General features: G+C 49.6%; 7 protein-coding genes across 7 annotated transcripts; 4 read left to right on the top strand and 3 right to left on the bottom strand.

The window, feature by feature from the left end:
• The first annotated feature begins 1,780 nt into the window (after positions 1-1,780).
• On the top strand, positions 1,781-3,565 carry M430DRAFT_42531 (hypothetical protein). Its single transcript, XM_024867562.1, has 4 exons — positions 1,781-2,106; positions 2,162-2,293; positions 2,427-3,103; positions 3,155-3,565. The coding sequence occupies exons 1-4, from the start codon at positions 1,995-1,997 to the stop codon at positions 3,293-3,295; spliced, it is 1,062 nt and encodes a 353-aa protein (XP_024720021.1). The 5' UTR covers positions 1,781-1,994; the 3' UTR covers positions 3,296-3,565.
• Positions 3,566-4,547: 982 nt separating this feature from the next.
• Positions 4,548-6,918, bottom strand: M430DRAFT_140619 (hypothetical protein). The gene is made up of 4 exons (XM_024862671.1): positions 6,562-6,918; positions 6,492-6,514; positions 5,583-6,442; positions 4,548-5,516 (listed from the first exon to the last, which is right to left on the bottom strand). Exons 1-4 carry the CDS (start codon positions 6,841-6,843, stop codon positions 4,717-4,719), a joined length of 1,965 nt encoding a protein of 654 aa, XP_024720020.1. The 5' UTR covers positions 6,844-6,918; the 3' UTR covers positions 4,548-4,716.
• Positions 6,919-7,048: 130 nt separating this feature from the next.
• Positions 7,049-8,110, top strand: M430DRAFT_66887 (hypothetical protein). The gene is made up of 3 exons (XM_024869254.1): positions 7,049-7,168; positions 7,218-7,699; positions 7,748-8,110. Exons 1-3 carry the CDS (start codon positions 7,070-7,072, stop codon positions 7,929-7,931), a joined length of 765 nt encoding a protein of 254 aa, XP_024720019.1. The 5' UTR covers positions 7,049-7,069; the 3' UTR covers positions 7,932-8,110.
• A 313-nt stretch (positions 8,111-8,423) lies between these two features.
• Positions 8,424-10,092, bottom strand: M430DRAFT_140613 (hypothetical protein; the record flags this gene model as incomplete). Its single annotated transcript, XM_024862670.1, has 3 exons — positions 9,611-10,092; positions 8,896-9,555; positions 8,424-8,840 (listed from the first exon to the last, which is right to left on the bottom strand). Exons 1-3 carry the CDS (start codon positions 9,932-9,934, stop codon positions 8,424-8,426), a joined length of 1,401 nt encoding a protein of 466 aa, XP_024720018.1. The 5' UTR covers positions 9,935-10,092.
• A 159-nt stretch (positions 10,093-10,251) lies between these two features.
• Positions 10,252-15,971, top strand: M430DRAFT_121887 (hypothetical protein). Its single transcript, XM_024861825.1, has 2 exons — positions 10,252-11,601; positions 11,651-15,971. The coding sequence occupies exons 1-2, from the start codon at positions 10,333-10,335 to the stop codon at positions 15,872-15,874; spliced, it is 5,493 nt and encodes a 1,830-aa protein (XP_024720017.1). The 5' UTR covers positions 10,252-10,332; the 3' UTR covers positions 15,875-15,971.
• Positions 15,972-16,201: 230 nt separating this feature from the next.
• M430DRAFT_140608 (hypothetical protein) lies at positions 16,202-17,646 on the top strand. Its single transcript, XM_024862669.1, has 2 exons — positions 16,202-16,543; positions 16,675-17,646. The coding sequence occupies exons 1-2, from the start codon at positions 16,249-16,251 to the stop codon at positions 17,529-17,531; spliced, it is 1,152 nt and encodes a 383-aa protein (XP_024720016.1). The 5' UTR covers positions 16,202-16,248; the 3' UTR covers positions 17,532-17,646.
• A 1,594-nt stretch (positions 17,647-19,240) lies between these two features.
• Positions 19,241-20,134, bottom strand: M430DRAFT_58982 (hypothetical protein; the record flags this gene model as incomplete). The annotated part of the gene is made up of 3 exons (XM_024868768.1): positions 19,241-19,547; positions 19,608-19,675; positions 19,761-20,134. 3 exons carry the CDS (start codon positions 20,132-20,134, stop codon positions 19,528-19,530), a joined length of 462 nt encoding a protein of 153 aa, XP_024720015.1. The 3' UTR covers positions 19,241-19,527.
• Positions 20,135-20,190: the final 56 nt, after the last annotated feature.

The following is a 20,190-nucleotide window of genomic DNA, read 5'->3' as shown; positions in this document are numbered from 1 at the left end:
ACTTGCTCTTGCTGCCGGCTGGGATGGGCGGGGTCCAGGTCATCTGGCGCATGACGGTCATCTTCTTGCCGTTGACTTCCTTGTAGTTGAGATCTGGGTGCGAGAGTGAGCAGACGATGTCTCGAAGAGATGGAACTTAAAAGACAAAAGAAGAGGAGAGGGAGGGACCAGAGGGTACGAACCGTATAATTTGGCATCCCAGTCATATTTCTGACCGCTCAGGCTGATTTTTCCGACGACCAAGCGGCAATGCACCCCCTGTTGAGGGTTCGGGCATGATTCTCGCATGGCGTAGATCATCTGTGGCGCGATTTTGGACGTCTGCCCGTCTTTGCTGGCAGCGTCCCAGAGATACTGTGCTCTGCATTGATCATTAGCCGGTATTAGGAAACTATGAGGGGATATCGGGGCGCGATGGTGAGGTGTGGAGTTGAGAGATGGGGAGAATCATACCTGGGACTGAAGTTGTCTCGCGTGAATACCCGGCGCTCTAGACGAGATTCGCCAGAATCGATATCGAGAGAGTCAACCTCAGGGATTTCAGCGCGTGTTTGGAGGGAGGTGGGCTCTGGATTAGCGATGGGTGATGCCAATACTCTGCTGCTGAGAGCCAGGAGGAGGGCTGCGAAAGTTGCTTGAAACTTCATTTTGAAGAAAGCTGAAAAGGAAGAGATGAGAAAAAAGACGAGAATAGAGAAATAGAAAGAGGTTATAAAAAGCTGGAGAAGGGCTGAGGACTGTTGAGTTGAGAATGGAAAAGTCTGAATGAGATGCTGTTGATGCTGATGATGGTGGTAATGGTGATGTATTGGGATGTACTTATACTTGAGAACTGTACTTGTCTGCTATAATACGACTCCACTGAGTGTAATCCAATCCATCAGGATGAGACAAAGATTTGGTATAATGAGAGAGTACCTGTCTTGGCAGTATACTGCACACATCCTGGAGGAGGCTCACGCGGGAGACATGGATGCTAAAATAACGTGAAACAAAGCGAGGGATAACATGGCGGAAAGCCATGTGGAAGCCATGTGGAGACATCAGCATAATGTTGCGGCTCAGGATGAAGGCTAATGTGTGTACACAGGAGAACGATGTCAGGTCTTCACGCTTGCTCGTCTCTGGGCCATTGCTCCGGAAGGGGGAACTGAGCCCCTGTGGTGGATTGCTATGCAAAAGGTAGAGGCGGATGACAAGCAAGACTAGATTACTCAGCGTAAGATCCAGCCAAGAGAAACAGTTTGAGGGAAGCTCGTATTGCAAGGCTGATTGGTAGGAGTTGAGGCTTAAGGCAAGATGGACCTGAAGTCTCGAACTTTGAAGCAGCTAAGGGCATGTGCAATGTACCTTGTACCGCAACCTGTCAGCGCTGTTCAAGTCCGAATATACTTTATACAACAGGGGAATAAGAGCTAGGAGATACTGAAAACCCAATGTCGGTGTAGTTAAGCTTTAGAGTTGAGGCTGTGGTCTCTCTGTAGATCCATCGTGAGTCTCGTCTTTATGCGCACGTGCGGCGTGAGCTTCGGGACCGCGAGATCATTGATCCTTCATCCCCTGTGCTAACCTGAGGCAGCCAGATCCTGCACAGCCACGGCTCGGGAGGGAGTGGCGCAGTCCCGCAGATACCCCGGTCGAGGCTGAAAGTATATCCCAATACGGTTACTCCCTCTTCTACCTTCTTAGGCAGCCTCATTCCCCATCCTTCTCATCTTCATCGTCATCTTCTTCGTCTTCATCTCCATCTTCTCCTTTGTCTTCCTGCTCATCTTCCTCCCATCTCCTCCCTCTTCGTCTTTCTCATCTTCCTCTTGTTCTTTCAACCATCACCATCATCTTGCTCTCCCAGCCTGTTCACCCACAAGGTCGTGGCCAGCATCTCATCTGAGAAACATAATAAGTCACGAGCAAGCTTGCCTGCTCTTGATTCTTGATCTTCCAGTTTTTCATATCCGTCAACGCATCAGATCCATCCATCCAGGCCTTCAGACATGGCCCTTCAATATGTCCACGATTTCCTCGACCGCATCATTACTGGTGGTCCAGGCAACAATCCGGAATTCGATGCACAGAGAGCCCTCTGGCTACAGAACATCACTCGAGGTACCAACCAATCCTGTCTTCTACAATATAACAGAGACACTGATGCACTGTATAGAGCAGCTACTGCAAGATCTCACCAGAGTGTTGACCAAGGATGGTCCTGATTCGACACGTTGGGCCTGCTTGAGACCAAACGAGATCAGAACGATCCAGACGATATTCGAAGCACGGAAGGGGTCAAATGACTGTAAGATTTGCCATGTTGCCTGTTCCTTCTTCTTCTCCTTCTGCTTTATTCTGATTCCTTTCCTCTTTGTCTCATTGTTATTCTCCTTTCTTTTGGTTGAAGTCTTTCCCCGTCAGCTAATACCACCATATAGATTGGACCAAGGACACGCTTAGCTCGTATCTAGAGTCCCAGGTTTCAGCATCAAGCAAAGCGCATCTTCAAGCCTGCTCGGGGATTCTCTCTCGTTGCGTTTTCCATTTCGCAGCTTACCCCTTTTCCACCGCGGAGGTCAGCCTTAAAAGATTATCCTGTGATGACCTTACCCGCGCCGTGGCTTTCTTGTCCGGTCGTGATCGGGAGATTTTTGTCACGGCTGGAATTATATCCAACCAAGAAATAGGAAGAGAAAGAACTGAAGAAATGAGCTATGAAGCTATATTTCGGTCTCTGGCACCTTCAAAACCCCAGGCCGGTGAAGAAGTTGAGAAAGACTTACAAAGATCCAACGATGACGTTGTTGATGTGTTGGTGGAGGCCCAGCCGATACTCAATGGCAAGACGGCACACCTTCCGCGGGAAAGTCTTTTTGAAGTTGCCAACAGATTGTCTTCTGGGAGACTGCCTCTGCAGAGCATTTCTATACCTGGAGAAGAATTGGTCCCTTTGTTAGGATTTTTCGTCCAGATGCTAGATGGCATCACTACTGATACAAGTGGGAAAGCCTCAGCGCTAGCCCGTAAACTGGAAGGGATATCAACTACGATATCCGAAAGCTCTGGTGCGTCGGTGACCTTCCAGGAACTTGAGAATGCCGGTCCGCACTCGTTTGTAAGTTTGTCCCACGCATGTATTCTATTTCTTGTTGCTGATATCGACTAGTCACATCTCCAAGATGCCTTTGCTGTTCTCTTTAGTACATTCGTTCAGCCCAACGGTGTTGGGCACGCAAGCCGCTCCGAGAAAAGCAAGGCGGCGTTTGATCTAGGTTCTCTACGGCCACATAGTGCACAGTGGAATTGAAGGCAAAGTTGTTGTGGGTGAAATAAGACGCTTACTGACTTGGAGTTTATTCTAAGGCCTTAGTTATATACCCATTATCTCCTGTCATTGTCCATGAGTGCTGGCCGGATCGTAAACAATCTTTGACTTCGAATTTGTTTTCGAACAAAGCCAATTACTTCTCCCCAGAAAATGACCAACTTTTTTATCACTCCGAATAGCTTTAATCTACAGACTTAGACACAACGATCAAGGATTCTCTAATCAAGAGCCTTAGGGATATGTACGCTGAAATTCTAGATTCTATCCCAATTTTCTAGTAACCTAGTAATGTTTATAAGGATATTGATATCCATCTTCCAAAAGTCTTGAGAAACTAGTAGTCAATCAGATACGGAAGGATGAAAGAGTTGCAGGACATTACCTTCTCGTTGTTGTCATCATAGAATGGGGTGTGAAGCGCGTTGAATGTCAAACTATGTCACTCAACCATCAGAAATACACAGAAACGATGCAAAAGATAGATTTTTAGCTGCCTTTTACAGTATATGCATTTCCAATTAGACAACCGCTCGAGATCTCCCAACTTCTAGCATATGTCTATCTGTCTCTCTTGTTAAACTTGGCCAAGATTTAAATCTTTTTGAATTTGTTCAAACTGCGAGTTTCCCAGGAATTTTCAATATGCTTGGTTTGGCCTACTGAACCAAACCTCCATTTCTGAACTCGCCTTACCATACCTTCCTTATCTTTCATTACGATCCCTGGCAATAACTAAATAAAACATATCCGCAGCCATATCTAATTCATCTCTCGCCCCAAACTAGGAAACTCTACCGCACCAAAGAAATCTACCTACTTCTCCCCCGCTTCGTCGCTGCTATAATGTTCGTATACCTAGGCTGTTGCATAGGTAATAAATAAACTTGGTCTTGCGGGACTGGATTGTGGGCGAGGTTGGGTGTAGTGATTAAAAGTTGGGGGGGGGGGGGGGGTGGGAGGGGGGCGGAGTTGGAGGGGATTGTCCGATTCCGAGATAAATATAAAAGAATCGGAAAAAAGACATATGAAGAATTAGTAGAGACCAACTGAGTCCGGGTTCATATGCATGATGAATTATATTCTTCCATGAATATGCGGCGTTCTTGGGAGTTCCTCCCTCCCCCAACTCCCAAAAAGGGGCGGAGGTTGGGATGCATACGTCAAGTCAACAATGTCTTCGCTGCAGCATCAGTATATCAGCGATGATAGCACAGAAAAATGCAACAACGGGCTCATGGTAATATGTAGATTTCTAGATAGGTATGTATGTATGATAGACACGCACGCTCCAAACGCCACCCAATGACTTATCCGCCATCCACATTCGCCATGCCCAGGTTCGCCTCTACGCAAACGCCTTCAATGCTTGCAATACAGCCTACTCCATTCTTTCAACTAGATTATCTGCCCAGAGACAAGGATGATGTTGAGCCGTTGAGCGCCGCTTGTTCCCGGGCATACGCACCCGCGAAATCCAGCTGGCTGATCATCCCTTGCAAGCTATTGATCTCTCTCTCCAGGTCCGCCTGGTTTGCGCTCAGGCTTGCCACTTCTTCGAATTTCCGCCGCTTGTTCGCGTCGGCGATCATCTCGCCGACGAAGAACTTTTGTTCTTCGAGCACGATCAGTTTCTCTCTTAACTCCTTCTCTTCTGCTTCCATCGCTGATACCGCGCTACCACTTGAGACCTGTGACGAGGTGTCGATGTCGTTGTATTTGATGTTTGCAAGTGCGGAACGGCCGTTTCCTGGCACGCCATTGGAGCCATGCGGAGAAGCATGTTTTAGGATCTTCGGCAGTGTTTTCAGGGGTAACATGTGTGAATTTAGGAAATTCGCGCTCTGTTGATAGATGGCCGTCTGCAGCTTTTTCTGCGTTGGGCTATTGGTCGGTAGATTTCTGATTCTCTTCGCTGCAATATCATACTTGCCAAAGGAATCGATCAAGCGTTTGCGGACTTTCGACGCTTCGGCGAGTTGGATTTGTGAGGGCGGTTTGTCGGGGTCTTGGAGTGCAAGGAGGAGCCTTTGGAAGTTGGGGAGAAGGAGCCGGATGCCTCTTTCGAATTGTAGGAGGTTTTCATAAGCGCGCTGATCTGGTGGTTTATGCAACGCCTCTGCAGCGAAGTCCTTTTTGGAAAATACGGTGGTTTTGCAATCCCGACACATGCGGATGTCAATGGCTAGGTCGCCGGTTTTTTCTGACTGAATGTCAGTCACTGGATGAGGTCAATGGGTGGTTTGAGGAGCGGACGGATTGGACTTACTAGCTGCTACATTTAGCCCGACTTCTGAAGAGCAGCCCGTACGTGGGTCGGCGCAGACTACCCGGCCACATAATCTGCAGTGATGTCGTCGGAATGACCATGATCCAAACTCTTGTTGGCAGAACGGGCATTTTAGAACCTTCGTATCCTCCTCCCAAGGAACAACAGATTGTTCGAGTAACTTCCTTTGATTCTTCTGGCCAGCAAGTGATAGGATCCCTCCATTATTCCCTAAGACCTCTTCCGGCGGGTGGGCCAGCAAATGTGTGAGCTTTGTCAGGCGTTTCTCCAGTCGTGATATCTCCAAATATTGCCTATCTACAGTCTTCCTCCGCATGGCCAAGAAATCATTGGTGTGATCCCTTATGTACCCATTATGATCATTGTATCCGTCTCTGGACTTGTAACATGTCTCGCAAACCCTACACCAAAATCCTCGTACTGGCTCGTGCTGAGCGGAGCGCGAAAGCTTCATCTGGTACATGGTGTGATCTTCGCAGAACAGCCGCCCGCATTTCCGGCAATTTACGCTCCCATTGACCGAACCCAATCTCTTCCCACACGATGGCTCCGTGCATAGATCATTGTATCCGGATTTCTGCCAATGTGCCCTCGTAACCACTTCGTCGGGATCTGGTCTACGTTCGGGAGACGATACACGGTTGCCTGGCAGAGGGGTTGGGTGGAGGAGTGACACAGATGGCCCTTCATTCGATTCGAAGACGTCGAGTCCTTTAAGCTTCTGATTGATCACTGCTAGAGGTTGGAACTTCTTCGCCTTGATGACTTGTTTGTTGAACCAGTTTTTGACCTCGTCCTGTTCGACTGCTGGCAACTCTTGGTGGTTATCGTCGAGATGTCTGCCAGAAGTTAGTCCTAGTTTTCTGGCGCATCAGATAGCTTCAGTACCGATTTAACTGCAGCAAAGTCATCTGCAATATATTAGCAGGAATCACTAAAGCAGTAGAAGGAGTCTTCCCATTTCCTCATTACATATCGGGCAGACAAGCCTCGAGCTGGCCGCGGTAACTGTACTGGCCCCTCCATTCTCCAACGAAACCTGCGAGCTCAGGTCCTGTCCCGGGTCTGACAATGGGCCTGCTGCCAATGCGGAAGTGGTGGTGTCCCTCGAGCTCAAAGAGAGCGAACTCTCGGGGGCAGAGGTCAGAGAAGAGGATCGATGATGCGCCGGAGGGGCGGGAGGCGCCAAAGACTTCCCACTTCCTAGAATCCTCCCGCCTCCCAGCTTTCTGCCGGACATGGTACCGTTGCTGGGTGCTGGGTAGGAAGATATATCCTCAGAGCCGCACAAGACAAGCTCGAGGTGCTCCCCTCCTCGATGTTGGATGTTGCAGACAGAGGTTCAAGCCTCGTTAGCGAAGACCTGCGCCTGATGTGGCGGTGCGAACTAGACGATAGTGAAGCCTTATCGCAAAGTCCGAGCTCCTCCGCGGCGAGAAATTATTCGCAGCTTCAATATTTCCGGAATGGACGAAGAAAAGTACCCCGAGGTCCAGGGGGGCGGGTCGCTGATATTGGCATGGCAGATTAGGAACAAGAGAGTATTGGTTGTAGGAGGCGGAGAGGCAAGCTTGCTCAATCGCCCTCTTCTGTTCGCCACTGACAATTTACCAGGTCGCCGCAGGACGCATCTTGAATGTTCTCAATGCAGACGCCAAAGTGACTGTCGTATGCCCTCGTGAAGGACTGAATCCCGAAGTTGCATATAGGGTTAGGAAAGGGCAGGTTGACCACGTCGACCGGAAATTCGAACCTTCAGACCTCGACGATGTCGATATGGTCTTAACCGCGGTGGATGATCCCGAGGCCTCGACGCAGATTTGGAAATTGTGCAAGGAGAGGAAGATTGCGGCAAACATCGCGGATGTGCCATCAGAATGCGATTTTTATTTCGGGAGTGTGCATCGAGATGGCCCGCTGCAAATCATGGTTAGCACGAACGGGAAGGGCCCGAGATTTGCCAATATCGTGAGGAGATCCATTGCGGAGACATTGCCAAAGAATACGGGAGAGGCTATCATGAAGATTGGGAAGTTAAGACAGATGTTGAGGAAGGTTGCACCCGGTCCCGAGGAGGGCCCCAAGAGGATGTCTTGGTAAGAGTTTTGATTGTGGGCTGAGGACACAGTGCTGACAGAATGTAGGATGGTCAGGGTTAGCGACGCCTATAGCCTGGAAGACCTGTGTGAGATGGATGAGGAAGATATGGCTACTCTGTTGACGTATTATTCTTCGGACCAGGTTCCTCGATTGGACTGCCTCAAAGCGACGAAAGGAGAATTTGATGGCTTTGATGGGTCGTTTGGATTCTTTGTAGGTTGGGGATGAGGATTTGAATATAATAGATTGTATGGCGTCTGGGGCTGGGGGATCAAAATACGAGTCATAAGGTTTTCTTGTAACAATATAAGCTTCATCGCTTTGATGTATATGCACTCTCCATTATAGGGCGCTCTCTGCAATGGTTGTATCATATTCAGCATTTGAGACGGATCATCACTCGACGCCAGCCATACAAAACTTCATTATTTGTTTCTACAACAGTGAAGACAAGGAACCACAACACAATATGAAAGGAGAAGGGAAATAATATAAATCGACTTCATTATTATCCGTAGTCCGGTGGCCAATAGGCCAGTCGTAGTAATGGTCTTCCTCTAAGCCAGGGAAAGAGGGAGATTAATTAACAACCCACTTCAGCATCTAATTTGATTATCCCTAACTGCAGAAAATGCATCAGGAGGTCATTTTACAAGGGTACATGGGGAATCTCATCTTTGTCGCATCCTTCATTACCGCCTCCATGTGGTTTGCAACATCTTACAACAACAGCTCCAAAGGATTCTCAACCACCTTCTTGAATTCCTTGATCCACTCGCCACCAACAGCACCATCAACAACCTTGTGGTCGAATGATCCGGTGACAACAATTTGATCGTCCCACTCAACCTGCGTCCCTTCTTCGGTCTCGACTGGCGTCGCGACCTTCTTGGTCGTGCCTACGGCAAGGATACCAGCTTGAGGAGGGTTGATGACAGCAGTGAAGCGGTCGATGGCGGGGTTCATGCCCATGTTGGAAATAGTGAAAGTTCCACCCTGGTATTCTTCTGGCTTGAGCTTGCCATCCCGGGCACGCTTTCCAAGGTCCTTGACTTGGGCGGAGATTGATTCGAGACCAAGGGTCTCGACTGACTTGACAATTGGGGTCACGAGCCCAACAGGAGTGGCTACGGCAACCTGTAGATAGATTATTAGTAGGCTGAAGAGAGATTGGGATTGATTGTAAACTTACGCTAATGTCCACATTGTTGAACTGGCGGATAAACCCGTCTCTCCAGCTTGAGTTAACAGTGGGAACCTTCTTGCATGCAACAGCGCATGCCTTGATCAGGAAGTCGTTAACAGAGAGCTTGTATTTTCCATCCGCAGAAGCATTGAGAGCTTGTCGGAGCTTCAGAAGCTTGGAGACCGAAACGGTGGCAGAAACAAAGTAGTGGGGGTTTTGGGTCACGGATTCCGTAAGACGACTGGCGATAGTCTTGCGCATCGAGGTGATAGGTATGTCCACGTATGAGGCAGCGGGAGTTCCAGCTGGGGCAGATACACCGCCAGAGGCAGCCTTCTTGACATCGGCCTCAGTGATCTGTCCGCCAGTTCCAGTTCCCTTGATACCTGAAAGCTTGACGCCGGTCTCGACGGCCAGATTCACAGCGGCAGCACTGGCATTGCGCACTCTCTCAATAGCTGGTTGTAACCTTCCACCACTTGGCCCAGTCTCCTCAGGAACTGGCGCGGGTTCCGCCGCTGGGGAGGGCTGTGCCTTTGATGGCTCTGGCTTGCTGGCCTCCTCCTTCGGTGGTGCTGGGGCTGCCTTCTGTCCACCAGCATCCTCAATTGTGAAATCCTCGAAAGCCGAAATATCCTCGCCTTCCTCGACCATGACCGCGATGGGCTGTGACTATTTAGCAACGTGTCGCTAGAACCTCAGGGATCAATTGAACACGCACATTGTTAACAGCGACGTCCTTTGCTCCAGACTCCTGGAGGATCTTTGCCAGCACACCCTCTTCCTGGAACTCGAAGTCCATTTGGGCCTTGTCGGTCTCGATCTCCACCAGAACATCGCCGGGCACGACCTTATCTCCGACCTTCTTCTGCCACGCCCCGATGTTTCCCTGCATCATTGTTGGTGACAGAGCTGGCATGGTGACCACCGAGTGCGGTGGGAAGGTCTTGGAGGCATAACATCGTGCAAACCGGAACGAAAGGGAGGAAGATACGGAGGAGACGGAGGATTGAAGGGCGCGCCTTCGGAGAACCGTGGTCAACATCCCGACGGCGTGAATGGGAATAAATACTGGTAACAAAGAGAATGAAAGAGACGACAAGATTTGTATCCAGACAATTGACGTCCCGGACAAGAGACACCGATGGTGGGTGAAGGAGGAGGAGGATGAGATGGCAGACGTGGTAGATTAAGTGCAGAACGTTGAGCGCCGCCCCCGGGAAAAGCTCCCAGCGAAACTTTTGGGCGATGGCCGAAAGGGGCGTAGCGCAAGATCGGGTTAGACGCGAGGGAAATTAAGCGCGACTAGCGCCAGGGATACGATTTCCCTTGGGTTACGTGGTGTCGCAGCCAAAGGGTCATCACTTTACAGCCGTCCCGCCCACGACGAACCCTGTTAGAAGTGCAGCTCCGAATGGACGTCGGCGAATTTGAGAGCCCACCATGAGCTCCCTTGTCTTTGTGGTATCAGCTTTGGAAGCTATCGCGGCTTCCAAGGAGGCCCAGAAGCGGCCGCAGCTGGGAGAGTCTGTTCGAAGAGCCCTCAAGGACATCAAACAGCATGAGCCTCAATTGCCAGACCCAGAGATTATATTTGCCCCGTTGCAACTCGCCACGCAGTCGGGAAGCATCCCTCTGACCACGGCTGCCTTGGATTGCATTGGAAAACTCATCAGCTATTCGTACTTCTCAGTGCCATCCTCTCCGAACGCCGACAAGGAGGCCGACCGGGCGCCTCTGATCGAACGGGCTATCGATACGATATGTGACTGCTTCCAGGGCGAAACAACGCCGGTCGAGATCCAATTGCAGATTGTCAAGTCATTGCTGGCTGCTGTGCTGAACGACAAAATAGTGGTGCATGGAGCCGGGCTTCTCAAGGCTGTCCGCCAGGTCTACAATGTCTTCCTCCTGTCAAAAAGCAGTGCGAATCAGCAGGTGGCACAAGGGACGTTAGCGCAGATGGTTGGCACGGTCTTCGAGAGGGTCAAGACACGAATACACATGAAGGAGGCAAGGCTGAATTTATCAAAACTGGGAAAGGGTGCCGGCAATCATAGTTCTCTTACGGTCGATGCCACAGATTCGATGAATGATACTCGCGGAAGCAATGAGGGAGAAGAATCTATTGCAGAAAGCGCCGCATCCGAAGGGCCATCCGCGGAAGACGGCCCTAAGCTGACACTCAAAGACCTTGAGAATCGGAAAAGTTTCGACGATTCGCAGATGGGAGAAGGACCAACAATGGTGACACAAGTGAAGCCCGCACAGAGTCCTCCTCGACCTGCATCGGGACAATCGACGCAGACAACCCCTGATCCGAGCATCGAAGATGGTATGGATTCCGATGACACCGAAGATGAAGTCTACATACGGGACGCATATCTGGTCTTCCGATCCTTTTGCAATCTCAGCACGAAAATCCTCCCGCCGGATCAACTCTACGATCTGAAGGGTCAGACAATGCGCTCAAAATTAATTTCGCTTCACCTGATACATACTTTACTGAGCAACCATATGCTCGTCTTCACGTCTCCTTTATGTACGATCACGAACAGCAAAAGCAATGAACCAACACCATTTTTGCAAGCCATCAAATTCTATCTGTGTCTTAGCATCACCCGCAATGGCGCTAGCTCGGTGGATAGGGTGTTTGAAGTTTGTTGCGAGATATTCTGGTTGATGCTGAAATTCATGAGGGCCCCCTTTAAGGTTTGTACCGTGCTGATGATGATGGAGCTCGCGGCTGACGACCAAATAGAAAGAGATAGACGTTTTCTTAAATGAGATCTATCTGGCGCTTTTGGAGAGACGGAGTGGGCCTGTGACACAAAAGCTCTATTTCATGGGGATTCTTCAGCGGCTCTGTGCCGATCCTCGAGCTTTAGTGGAGACCTATCTCAACTATGACTGCGACCGAAATGTCGATAACATGTTCCAAAAGCTTATCGAGGATCTCTCAAAAATCGCAAGCCAGGCGGTTATGATACTTCCCTTACATCAGCAACAATACGAGGAGCGAGCTGCCAAATCTACCCTCAATGGATCAGCGTCTGACTGGCAGGCCAGAGGCACTCTTCCTCCACCTCTGTCGACAGCTCACATGGCAGCTTACCATGAGAATAATGATAATGAGATACCAAGAGAATATATCATTAAACGACAGGGTTTGGAATGTCTGGTGGAGACATTGAGATCTCTAGTCAATTGGTCCCAGCAAGGCATTGTTGATATTACTGGTAGGACTGAGACGGATGTCAGAGCATCTGAAGACTATCGGGAGTCTATTGACCCGTCAGGAAACGATAGCTCCTCGAGAATTACCAATGGTGACACTCCGACTGTACCATCGACACCGATATTGGAAGACGACCCTGAGCAATTAGAAAAGGTGAAGCAACGGAAAACGGCCTTGAGTAATGCGATCAAACAATTCAACTTCAAGCCTAAGCGAGGAATCAAGCTTCTGATATCTGAAAAATTCATCCCAAGCTCTCGGCCGGAAGATATTGGCCGCTTTCTGGCAACAGAAGAAAGGCTTGATAAAACACAGCTCGGAGAATTTCTGGGAGAAGGTGATGAGCAGAACATTGCTATTATGCACGCCTTTGTTGATACCATGGACTTTACCAAGCGGCGTTTTGTTGACGCTCTGCGACAATTCCTTCAATCCTTCCGCCTCCCGGGTGAAGCGCAGAAGATTGACCGTTTTATGTTGAAATTTGCCAACCGATATGTCACGGGAAATCCGAATGCCTTTGCAAATGCTGACACAGCCTATGTTCTTGCGTACTCAGTCATCATGCTGAATACCGATTTACATAGCGGCAAAGTCGCTAAGCGTATGACCAAAGAGGACTTCATCAAGAATAACCGAGGAATCAACGATAACAACAATCTTCCGGACGAGTATCTCATAGGGATATATGATGAGATTGCCCGTGATGAGATTGTCCTGAAGAGCGAACGCGAGGCAGCGGCAGCGATGGGAATGACACCTACAACTAGCGGCGGGATTGCTGCTGGTCTTGGACAAGCTCTTGCTACGGTTGGTAGGGATTTGCAGCGTGAAGCCTATCTGCAGCAATCCGAGGAGATCTCACACAGGTCTGAACAGCTGTTCAAGAACCTCTTCCGAAATCAACGTAAGAGTCCTTCCAAAGCCGGTGGAATCAAATTTATCCCAGCGACTTCTTTCAAGCATGTGGGTCCAATGTTCGACGTAACTTGGATGTCCTTCTTCTCTGGACTATCAGGCCAAATGCAAAACGCCCACAACATTGAGATTATCAAGCTGTGCATGGAGGGCATGAAACTTGCCATCCGCATTTCGTGTCTCTTTGATTTGGCAACCCCAAGGGAGGCTTTTGTTTCTGCGCTGAAGAATGCAACCAACCTCAACAATCCAACTGAGATGATGTCGAAGAATGTCGAAGCGCTCAAAGTTTTGCTTGAAGTCGCACAGACAGAGGGAAATCTGCTAAAGGAGTCATGGCGAGATATTCTGATGTGTGTCAGCCAGCTCGATAGACTTCAACTAATATCCGACGGTGTGGATGAGGGTTCTATTCCGGACGTGTCAAAAGCTCGCATAGTAGCGCCGTCGCGCCAAGATACGAATTCATCGAGGAAGTCCATTCAGAGCCAAGCACCAAGGACACGACCTCGACCTCGCTCTACAACCAATGGCACCAGCTATTCGGTGGAGATCGCGATGGAGAGTCGTTCGGATGAGGTCATCAAAGGAGTTGATCGCATCTTTACCAATACAGCAAATCTTTCGGGAGACGCTATAGTACATTTCGCTCGAGCATTAACCGAGGTCAGTTGGGAAGAAATCAAGATCTCGGGATCAAATGAGTCGCCTCGAACCTACAGCCTTCAGAAATTAGTCGAGATCAGTTACTATAACATGACCCGTGTGAGATACGAGTGGGCAGCCATCTGGGTTGTTCTAGGTGAGCATTTCAATCGTGTCGGATGCCACAACAATACCGCGGTGGTGTTCTTTGCCTTAGACTCCTTGCGTCAACTATCGATGCGTTTCATGGAGATCGAAGAACTGCCTGGTTTCAAATTCCAGAAGGATTTCCTCAAGCCATTCGAGCATATCATATCAAATAGCAGCGTCGTTTCTGTGAAAGACATGACGCTCCGCTGCCTCATTCAGATGATTCAAGCACGTGGTGACAACATCCGGTCGGGCTGGCGGACAATGTTCGGTGTTTTCACCGTCGCCGCTCGCGAACCATATGAGAGTATTGTTAACCTCTCGTTTGAGAATGTTTGCCAAGTATACAAGACTCGCTTTGGCATGGTCATCTCTCAAGGTGCATTTGCCGATCTAATCGTCTGTTTGACGGAATTTTCCAAGAATATGAAGTTCCAGAAAAAGGGCCTCCAGGCGATGGAAACACTGAAATCGGTCATACCGAAGATGCTCAAAACACCAGAATGCCCGCTCTCCAACCGCTCGAATGTCAACTCAGACGGCTCCGTCAAGTCATCGGAGCCATTATCAAAACAGCCAAGTCGGACCTCTCAGGAGGAAGCGTTCTGGTTTCCTGTCCTCTTCGCTTTCCATGATGTCTTGATGACTGGTGAAGATCTCGAAGTTAGGTCCAACGCGCTAAACTATCTTTTTGAATCCCTTATCAAATATGGAGGCGATTTCCCAACCGATTTCTGGGATATTCTCTGGCGACAGCTTCTCTACCCTATTTTCATGGTACTGAAATCGAAATCCGAGATGTCGAACGTTCTTAGTCACGAGGAGCTTTCTGTCTGGCTATCAACTACAATGATCCAAGCTCTTCGAAACATGATCACTCTATTTACTCATTACTTCGAGTCACTAGAGTACATGCTAGATCGATTCCTGGATCTTTTAGCCTTATGCATATGCCAGGAGAACGACACCATTGCCAGAATCGGCAGCAACTGCCTCCAGCAGCTCATTTTGCAAAACGTGACTAAGTTCAAGGCTACACATTGGTCCAAGATTGTTGGCGCATTTGTGGAACTGTTTGAAAGAACAACGGCATACGACCTCTTTCGCGCAGCCACCTCTTCAACAGCGTCAAGTGGGCATGATAATGAAGTGGAAGACCCCTTTGGAGACGAGAAGAGTCTCAAGATCAACAAGGGTGCAAACGGCAGCATAACCTCGGATAGCGAGTCCATTAATGATGATGAAGCTCAAGCATCAAAAGCACCTGCAACCGAGCTAGAGGACTACAAGCCTCAGTCCGGACTTCAGCAACAGCCAGTCGTCGTCACAGCGGCACGACGTCGCTTCTTCAACCAGATCATCACACGTTGCGTTTTACAACTCCTCATGATCGAGACGGTCAATGAACTCTTCTCCAACGATGCAGTCTATGTCAAGATTCCCTCGCCCGAACTCCTCCGTCTCATGGGCCTTCTCAAAAAGTCATTCCTCTTCGCCAAGAAATTCAACCAGAACAAAGAGCTTCGTATGCGGTTATGGCGTGAAGGGTTCATGAAGCAACCGCCTAACCTTTTGAAACAAGAATCCGGATCCGCAGCAACATACGTCAGCATCCTCCTCCGAATGTACCACGACGAGGACGAAGAGCGGAAGCGGAACCGCGCTGACACCGAGGCTGCGCTTGTGCCTCTGTGCGTAGATATTATCCGTGGGTTCATCCAACTAGAGGAAGAAAGCCAACAAAGGAATATCATAGCCTGGCGACCAGTCGTCGTAGATGTTCTGGAAGGGTACACAAATTTCCCAGCCGAAGGGTTTGCGAAACACCTCGAGACGTTCTACCCCTTGAGCATAGACCTCCTAAATAGAGAACTCGGAGTCGAGGTTCGAATCTCACTGCAAAACCTCCTGAGAAAGGTGGGCGAAGTAAAGTTAGGGTTGCCGCCGACTCCCCGAACAGAGACACCGACGAGCCCAGCGAGCGAGAGATCTACCAATCCGTTCGGGAGTCGGAGATCGAGCAGGAGGGAATGAAATGATAGTTGACGAGTATTGTATTTTTCCATTCCGATGATTGGTATTTGAGCGTAGAATCTAGGGAAAGTGTTGATTGGCTGATGTGTGGGGAGTTCATCAGGCTATCCAAACGATGGAAGTAAGGGCTTGTATTATATACCGAAGTACTTTTTTGTAGAATTGGACATGGATCTTCTTCCTTTATAGAACTTCTTTTGCTTGACACTCCATTTGTCTCCAACCTCTCCAGCCTTGTCAGTCTCGCTATATGAGGCTCGGGCTAATTGACCCCGAGGCTCAAGGAAGACGACATATCCCACTCTTTCTTCGCAGCCGCATCAGCATCGTCGACAGTCGATGCATGATATTTCTCCAGCCGCTCACAAGCTCCCATGTCGCCAGCCACGGTTACAGAACAGAATGGCACAGAAGGTATAGCGCCTCCTGGACGCCCAACTTACAAAATCGCCTCCATCCCGGCCGATGGCATCGGGCCCGAAGTCATCTCCGCCGGAATCCAGGTCCTCGAAACATTAACAAAAGAACTAGATACATTTGGTCTGGAATTTGGACATCTTGATTGGGGCAGTGCGTACTATAGGAAGAATGGACAGTATCTCCCCGACAATGCGCTGGATATTTTGAAAGGATACAATGCGATCTTATTTGGGGCTGTCGGTGATCCTGGTTTGTCTTCCCTTTGTCCCTCCCCTGACTAGATCTGGGGTAGAGTTATATTTGCAACTTGCAAGTTGTATTAACACGACGGAAGATTTGCAATATGAGAGGTATTTGAGCTGACGTACGCATGTGAATAGAAATACCCGATCACATCTCACTCTGGGGCCTCCGTCTCGCCATCTGCCAACCCCTCCAGCAATACGCCAATGTTCGCCCGACCCGGATCCTCCGTGGCACTTCCTCCCCTCTCAGATCCTGCTCCCGCAGAGACCTCGATTGGGTGATAGTCCGCGAGAATTCCGAAGGTGAATACGCCGGGCACGGCGGCACCTCGCACCTGAACGAAGCCTGGTCCGTCGCGACAGAGGTCTCGATCTTCACGCGGCACGGCGTCGAACGCATCATGCGGTTTGCGTTTGAGACGGCGCGGTCGCGGCCGCGCAAGAGGCTCACGGTCGTTACCAAGAGCAATGCTCAGCGCAACGGCATGGTGTTCTGGGATCTCTGCGCGTCGAAAATCGCCGCCGAGTTCCCGGACGTGGAATGGGATAAGATGCTCGTGGATGCGATGACGACGCGCATGGTTCTGCATCCCGAGACCATCGACACGGTGGTCGCGACGAACTTGCATGCGGATATCCTGAGTGATTTGGCGGCGGCGCTGGCGGGGAGTATTGGCATTGCGCCGACGAGTAACCTGGATCCGACGAGGGCGAACCCGAGTATGTTTGAGCCTATCCATGGGTCGGCGTTTGACATCACGGGGAAGGGAGTCGCGAATCCGGTAGGCACTTTCTGGTCCAGTGCAGAGATGTTGAGGTGGCTCGGGCAGGGGGAGGCAGCGGACTTGTTGATGGAGAGCGTGGAGAATGTGTTGGAGGGAGGTGTCAAGACATTGGACTTGGGCGGCAAGAATACGACGAAGGAGGTTACTGATAAGGTCTGTGGGGAGATTGAGAGGTTGATCAAGAGCAAAAAGGAGAGGGGGATTTGAGATAGGATTTGATCAGTGATGGGTTTTGTTGTCAATGATACTTTATGTAACTTTTAATGACCCTCTCTAATGGCTCCAGATCAATGATATACCCACTATTAGAGACAATTCCGAGAAAATCGAGTGTCTTATTCCTGTTCTCCATGCCTATGCCTGCTCAAAGTTCACCTTATCGGACTGTAGGATCTGAGACATGGGATGCTCTTGGAAGGCTAGGCAAAAATTCCAGCCTCGCCCATAGCCTTATTTCACAAGGCTCCCTCGCCAGGCGCTTTACCCTATCCTGACTTTCCCCCCTTTTATCATTGTTGGGGGAGCTTTCCAGCCCCGATATCTCTTACGCGCGCTACACGCGCCAAGCGCCATACCCGCGCCCCCGCGCTATCCAGAAGAGGCAACAGATAGCGGAAATAAAGCGGCGGTAAGACATGGGAATTGTCCGGAATCTCCGGAGGCGGGTCCGGCTAGCATCGTGTAGCACCGGATGAACACGCGGCCGTGGCTTTTAGATATGCAAATTTTGCAAGATAAAAAGAGTGGGATGGATGTCGCGGTGAGAATTTGCAGATAAAGGAGAGTGGGATGAGACACGTGATAGTGATCAAAGTCGAATCATGACGGGAGGTGCGGTGTGGTTAAGTCATGTGATTATACAACAACTGCTTTTGATACAAGAAGTGAGTAGATACCTTAGTTGATCATTCTATACTCCAATACGTTACCCCACATCCATCTCGCGGGGACGCGGGGTAGCTTCCCGAGCCTCTACTTCAAAGAGCATGATCCCAGAATTTATATTCTTTTTCTTTGTTCTCTCTTGTTCTTTGAGGTCTACTCTCTTCTAGAGACGACGACGTTCCCTTGTAATTTTGATATACAGGAGGTCGACAAGAGAATACCCCGGGCTAAAAGGGGGGGCGGAGACAAACAACTATCGGGCTAGAGCTTGATGATGCTCAGTATGACTATATCGTCTGCCCCAAAATGAATCTCTCCTGAGTCCCTTCTAGCACGAAATTCTATAGTGGCCCGAAGCGATACTCTTTTCCGGACGTTGAAACGACCCGCGCATTCTCTCTCATCGCCGAGCTATTCTATTAAATCCAGAAGAGCCCCAACTTTGAGCTCTGCTAGTCCGGTTATGGGTCATAATTCATTATCTGAGGGGCTGGATGCTCTGGTCTTGAGCCAGGCGTGTAATCTTTTGCTAATGGGATTCTTATGCAAGGTAAGGGAACTCAGAGGTTTGTGAATGGGGGGGACCTGGCCCATGGATTTGAAGCATCATACATACGTATATAACCAGGGAGGAATGGGTCAAGTTTTGTGAAGGATAATGGCTAGTATGCTACTATTTGTAATTGGACCTCCCCTTCTTTTCGAAATCGCCAACCTCCATTATTCCCCTCCCAGGTTACCATCCAAAGCTGGACATGCAAAATGGGGATTTCCAACGACAAAACCTGCGTCCAAGGTCTACGCATCCAACATCCCCTAATTCTAAGATTAACAAAAGCCGATCTGCTAATAATGTCGGAGGGGGCAGTGAAGTAACAGGGACACTGCAACTGCAACAAGGAACCTCAAGCTTCACCTCAAGTTCCTCAACAAAAGGGGCACAGGGCATCTGAGCATATCCTACACACAAGTTTCGGCAATAACCTACCCACTTCTTAAACCATTTTCAATAAGAGAATACAATTCAAATTATCCGATAGATAATAAACATATCCAACTTCTCTGAAAACCCTCCACAAAACCCATCCATCATGTCGCAATCCCTTTTCTTGAACAAAACTCGAAGAGCTAAAGGAACAGGCTAGAGGTGCAACCCTAAAGCACAAAGCACAGAGCACAGAGATAGGAACAGCATATCCCAAAATCCAAAACCGACCACCCAACTACGCAAACGTCAAAACAGAAACAGGCAGACAGACTCAGGTATATCACATCATCACGACCTCAGCATATAGAAATACACAAATAGAACCCTCTCTCAAGTATTCACATCATGACCTATAACGCCGGATCTCAGAAACTGGCATATAAACCAAGGCAAAGGAAAGGGATACTTACGACCAAGTGGTTTTGCTCTCGCCGAGATATTAGCCGCTTGCTTCTGTTTAATTTTCGCCAGCCGCGCTCTAATACACACATCAGTAACTCATCTTGACCCCTCCTTCACTTGTCCCCATCCGTCAGAACAGGCGAAAGATTTGAAAGACTCACTGTTCACCAGCCTCCCTCTCCAAAATCTTAACCTGCTCCCTCGCCTCCCTCACCGCCGCCCTCGCATTCAACAACGCCTTGTCCGCGTCCTTCTCCGCCGCCTCGGCGCTCATGACGCGCTCGCGCGCCGCGGTGATGCTGGCGTCTTCGGCGTCGTGGCGCAGGATGCTGCTGCGCTGGGGACTGGTGTTCGTGGGCGCGCCGTTTGTGAGGCCGCCGTTGGGGTTAGGGGAGGGCGCGGTGGAGTTGGGACTTGAGCGGAAGAGACTGCGGCAGTGGGATGGGTCTGTAGCGGGGGCGGGGGCGGGGGCGGAGGCGGAGGTGTTGGCTGGTTGGTTGGAGGGGGAGGGGCGGTTGCGGCTGAAGAGCGGCATGTTGTAAGATGGGGATGTTATGATATATAAAATGGAGAATAGTTGAGAAGAAAAAA

The sequence above is a fragment of the Amorphotheca resinae genome, assembly GCF_003019875.1.
Source record: "Amorphotheca resinae ATCC 22711 unplaced genomic scaffold M430scaffold_7, whole genome shotgun sequence".
NCBI lineage: Eukaryota > Fungi > Ascomycota > Leotiomycetes > Helotiales > Amorphothecaceae > Amorphotheca > Amorphotheca resinae.
Note: the sequence above shows the minus strand (reverse complement) of the source record. Positions and strands in the feature narration are given on the sequence as shown.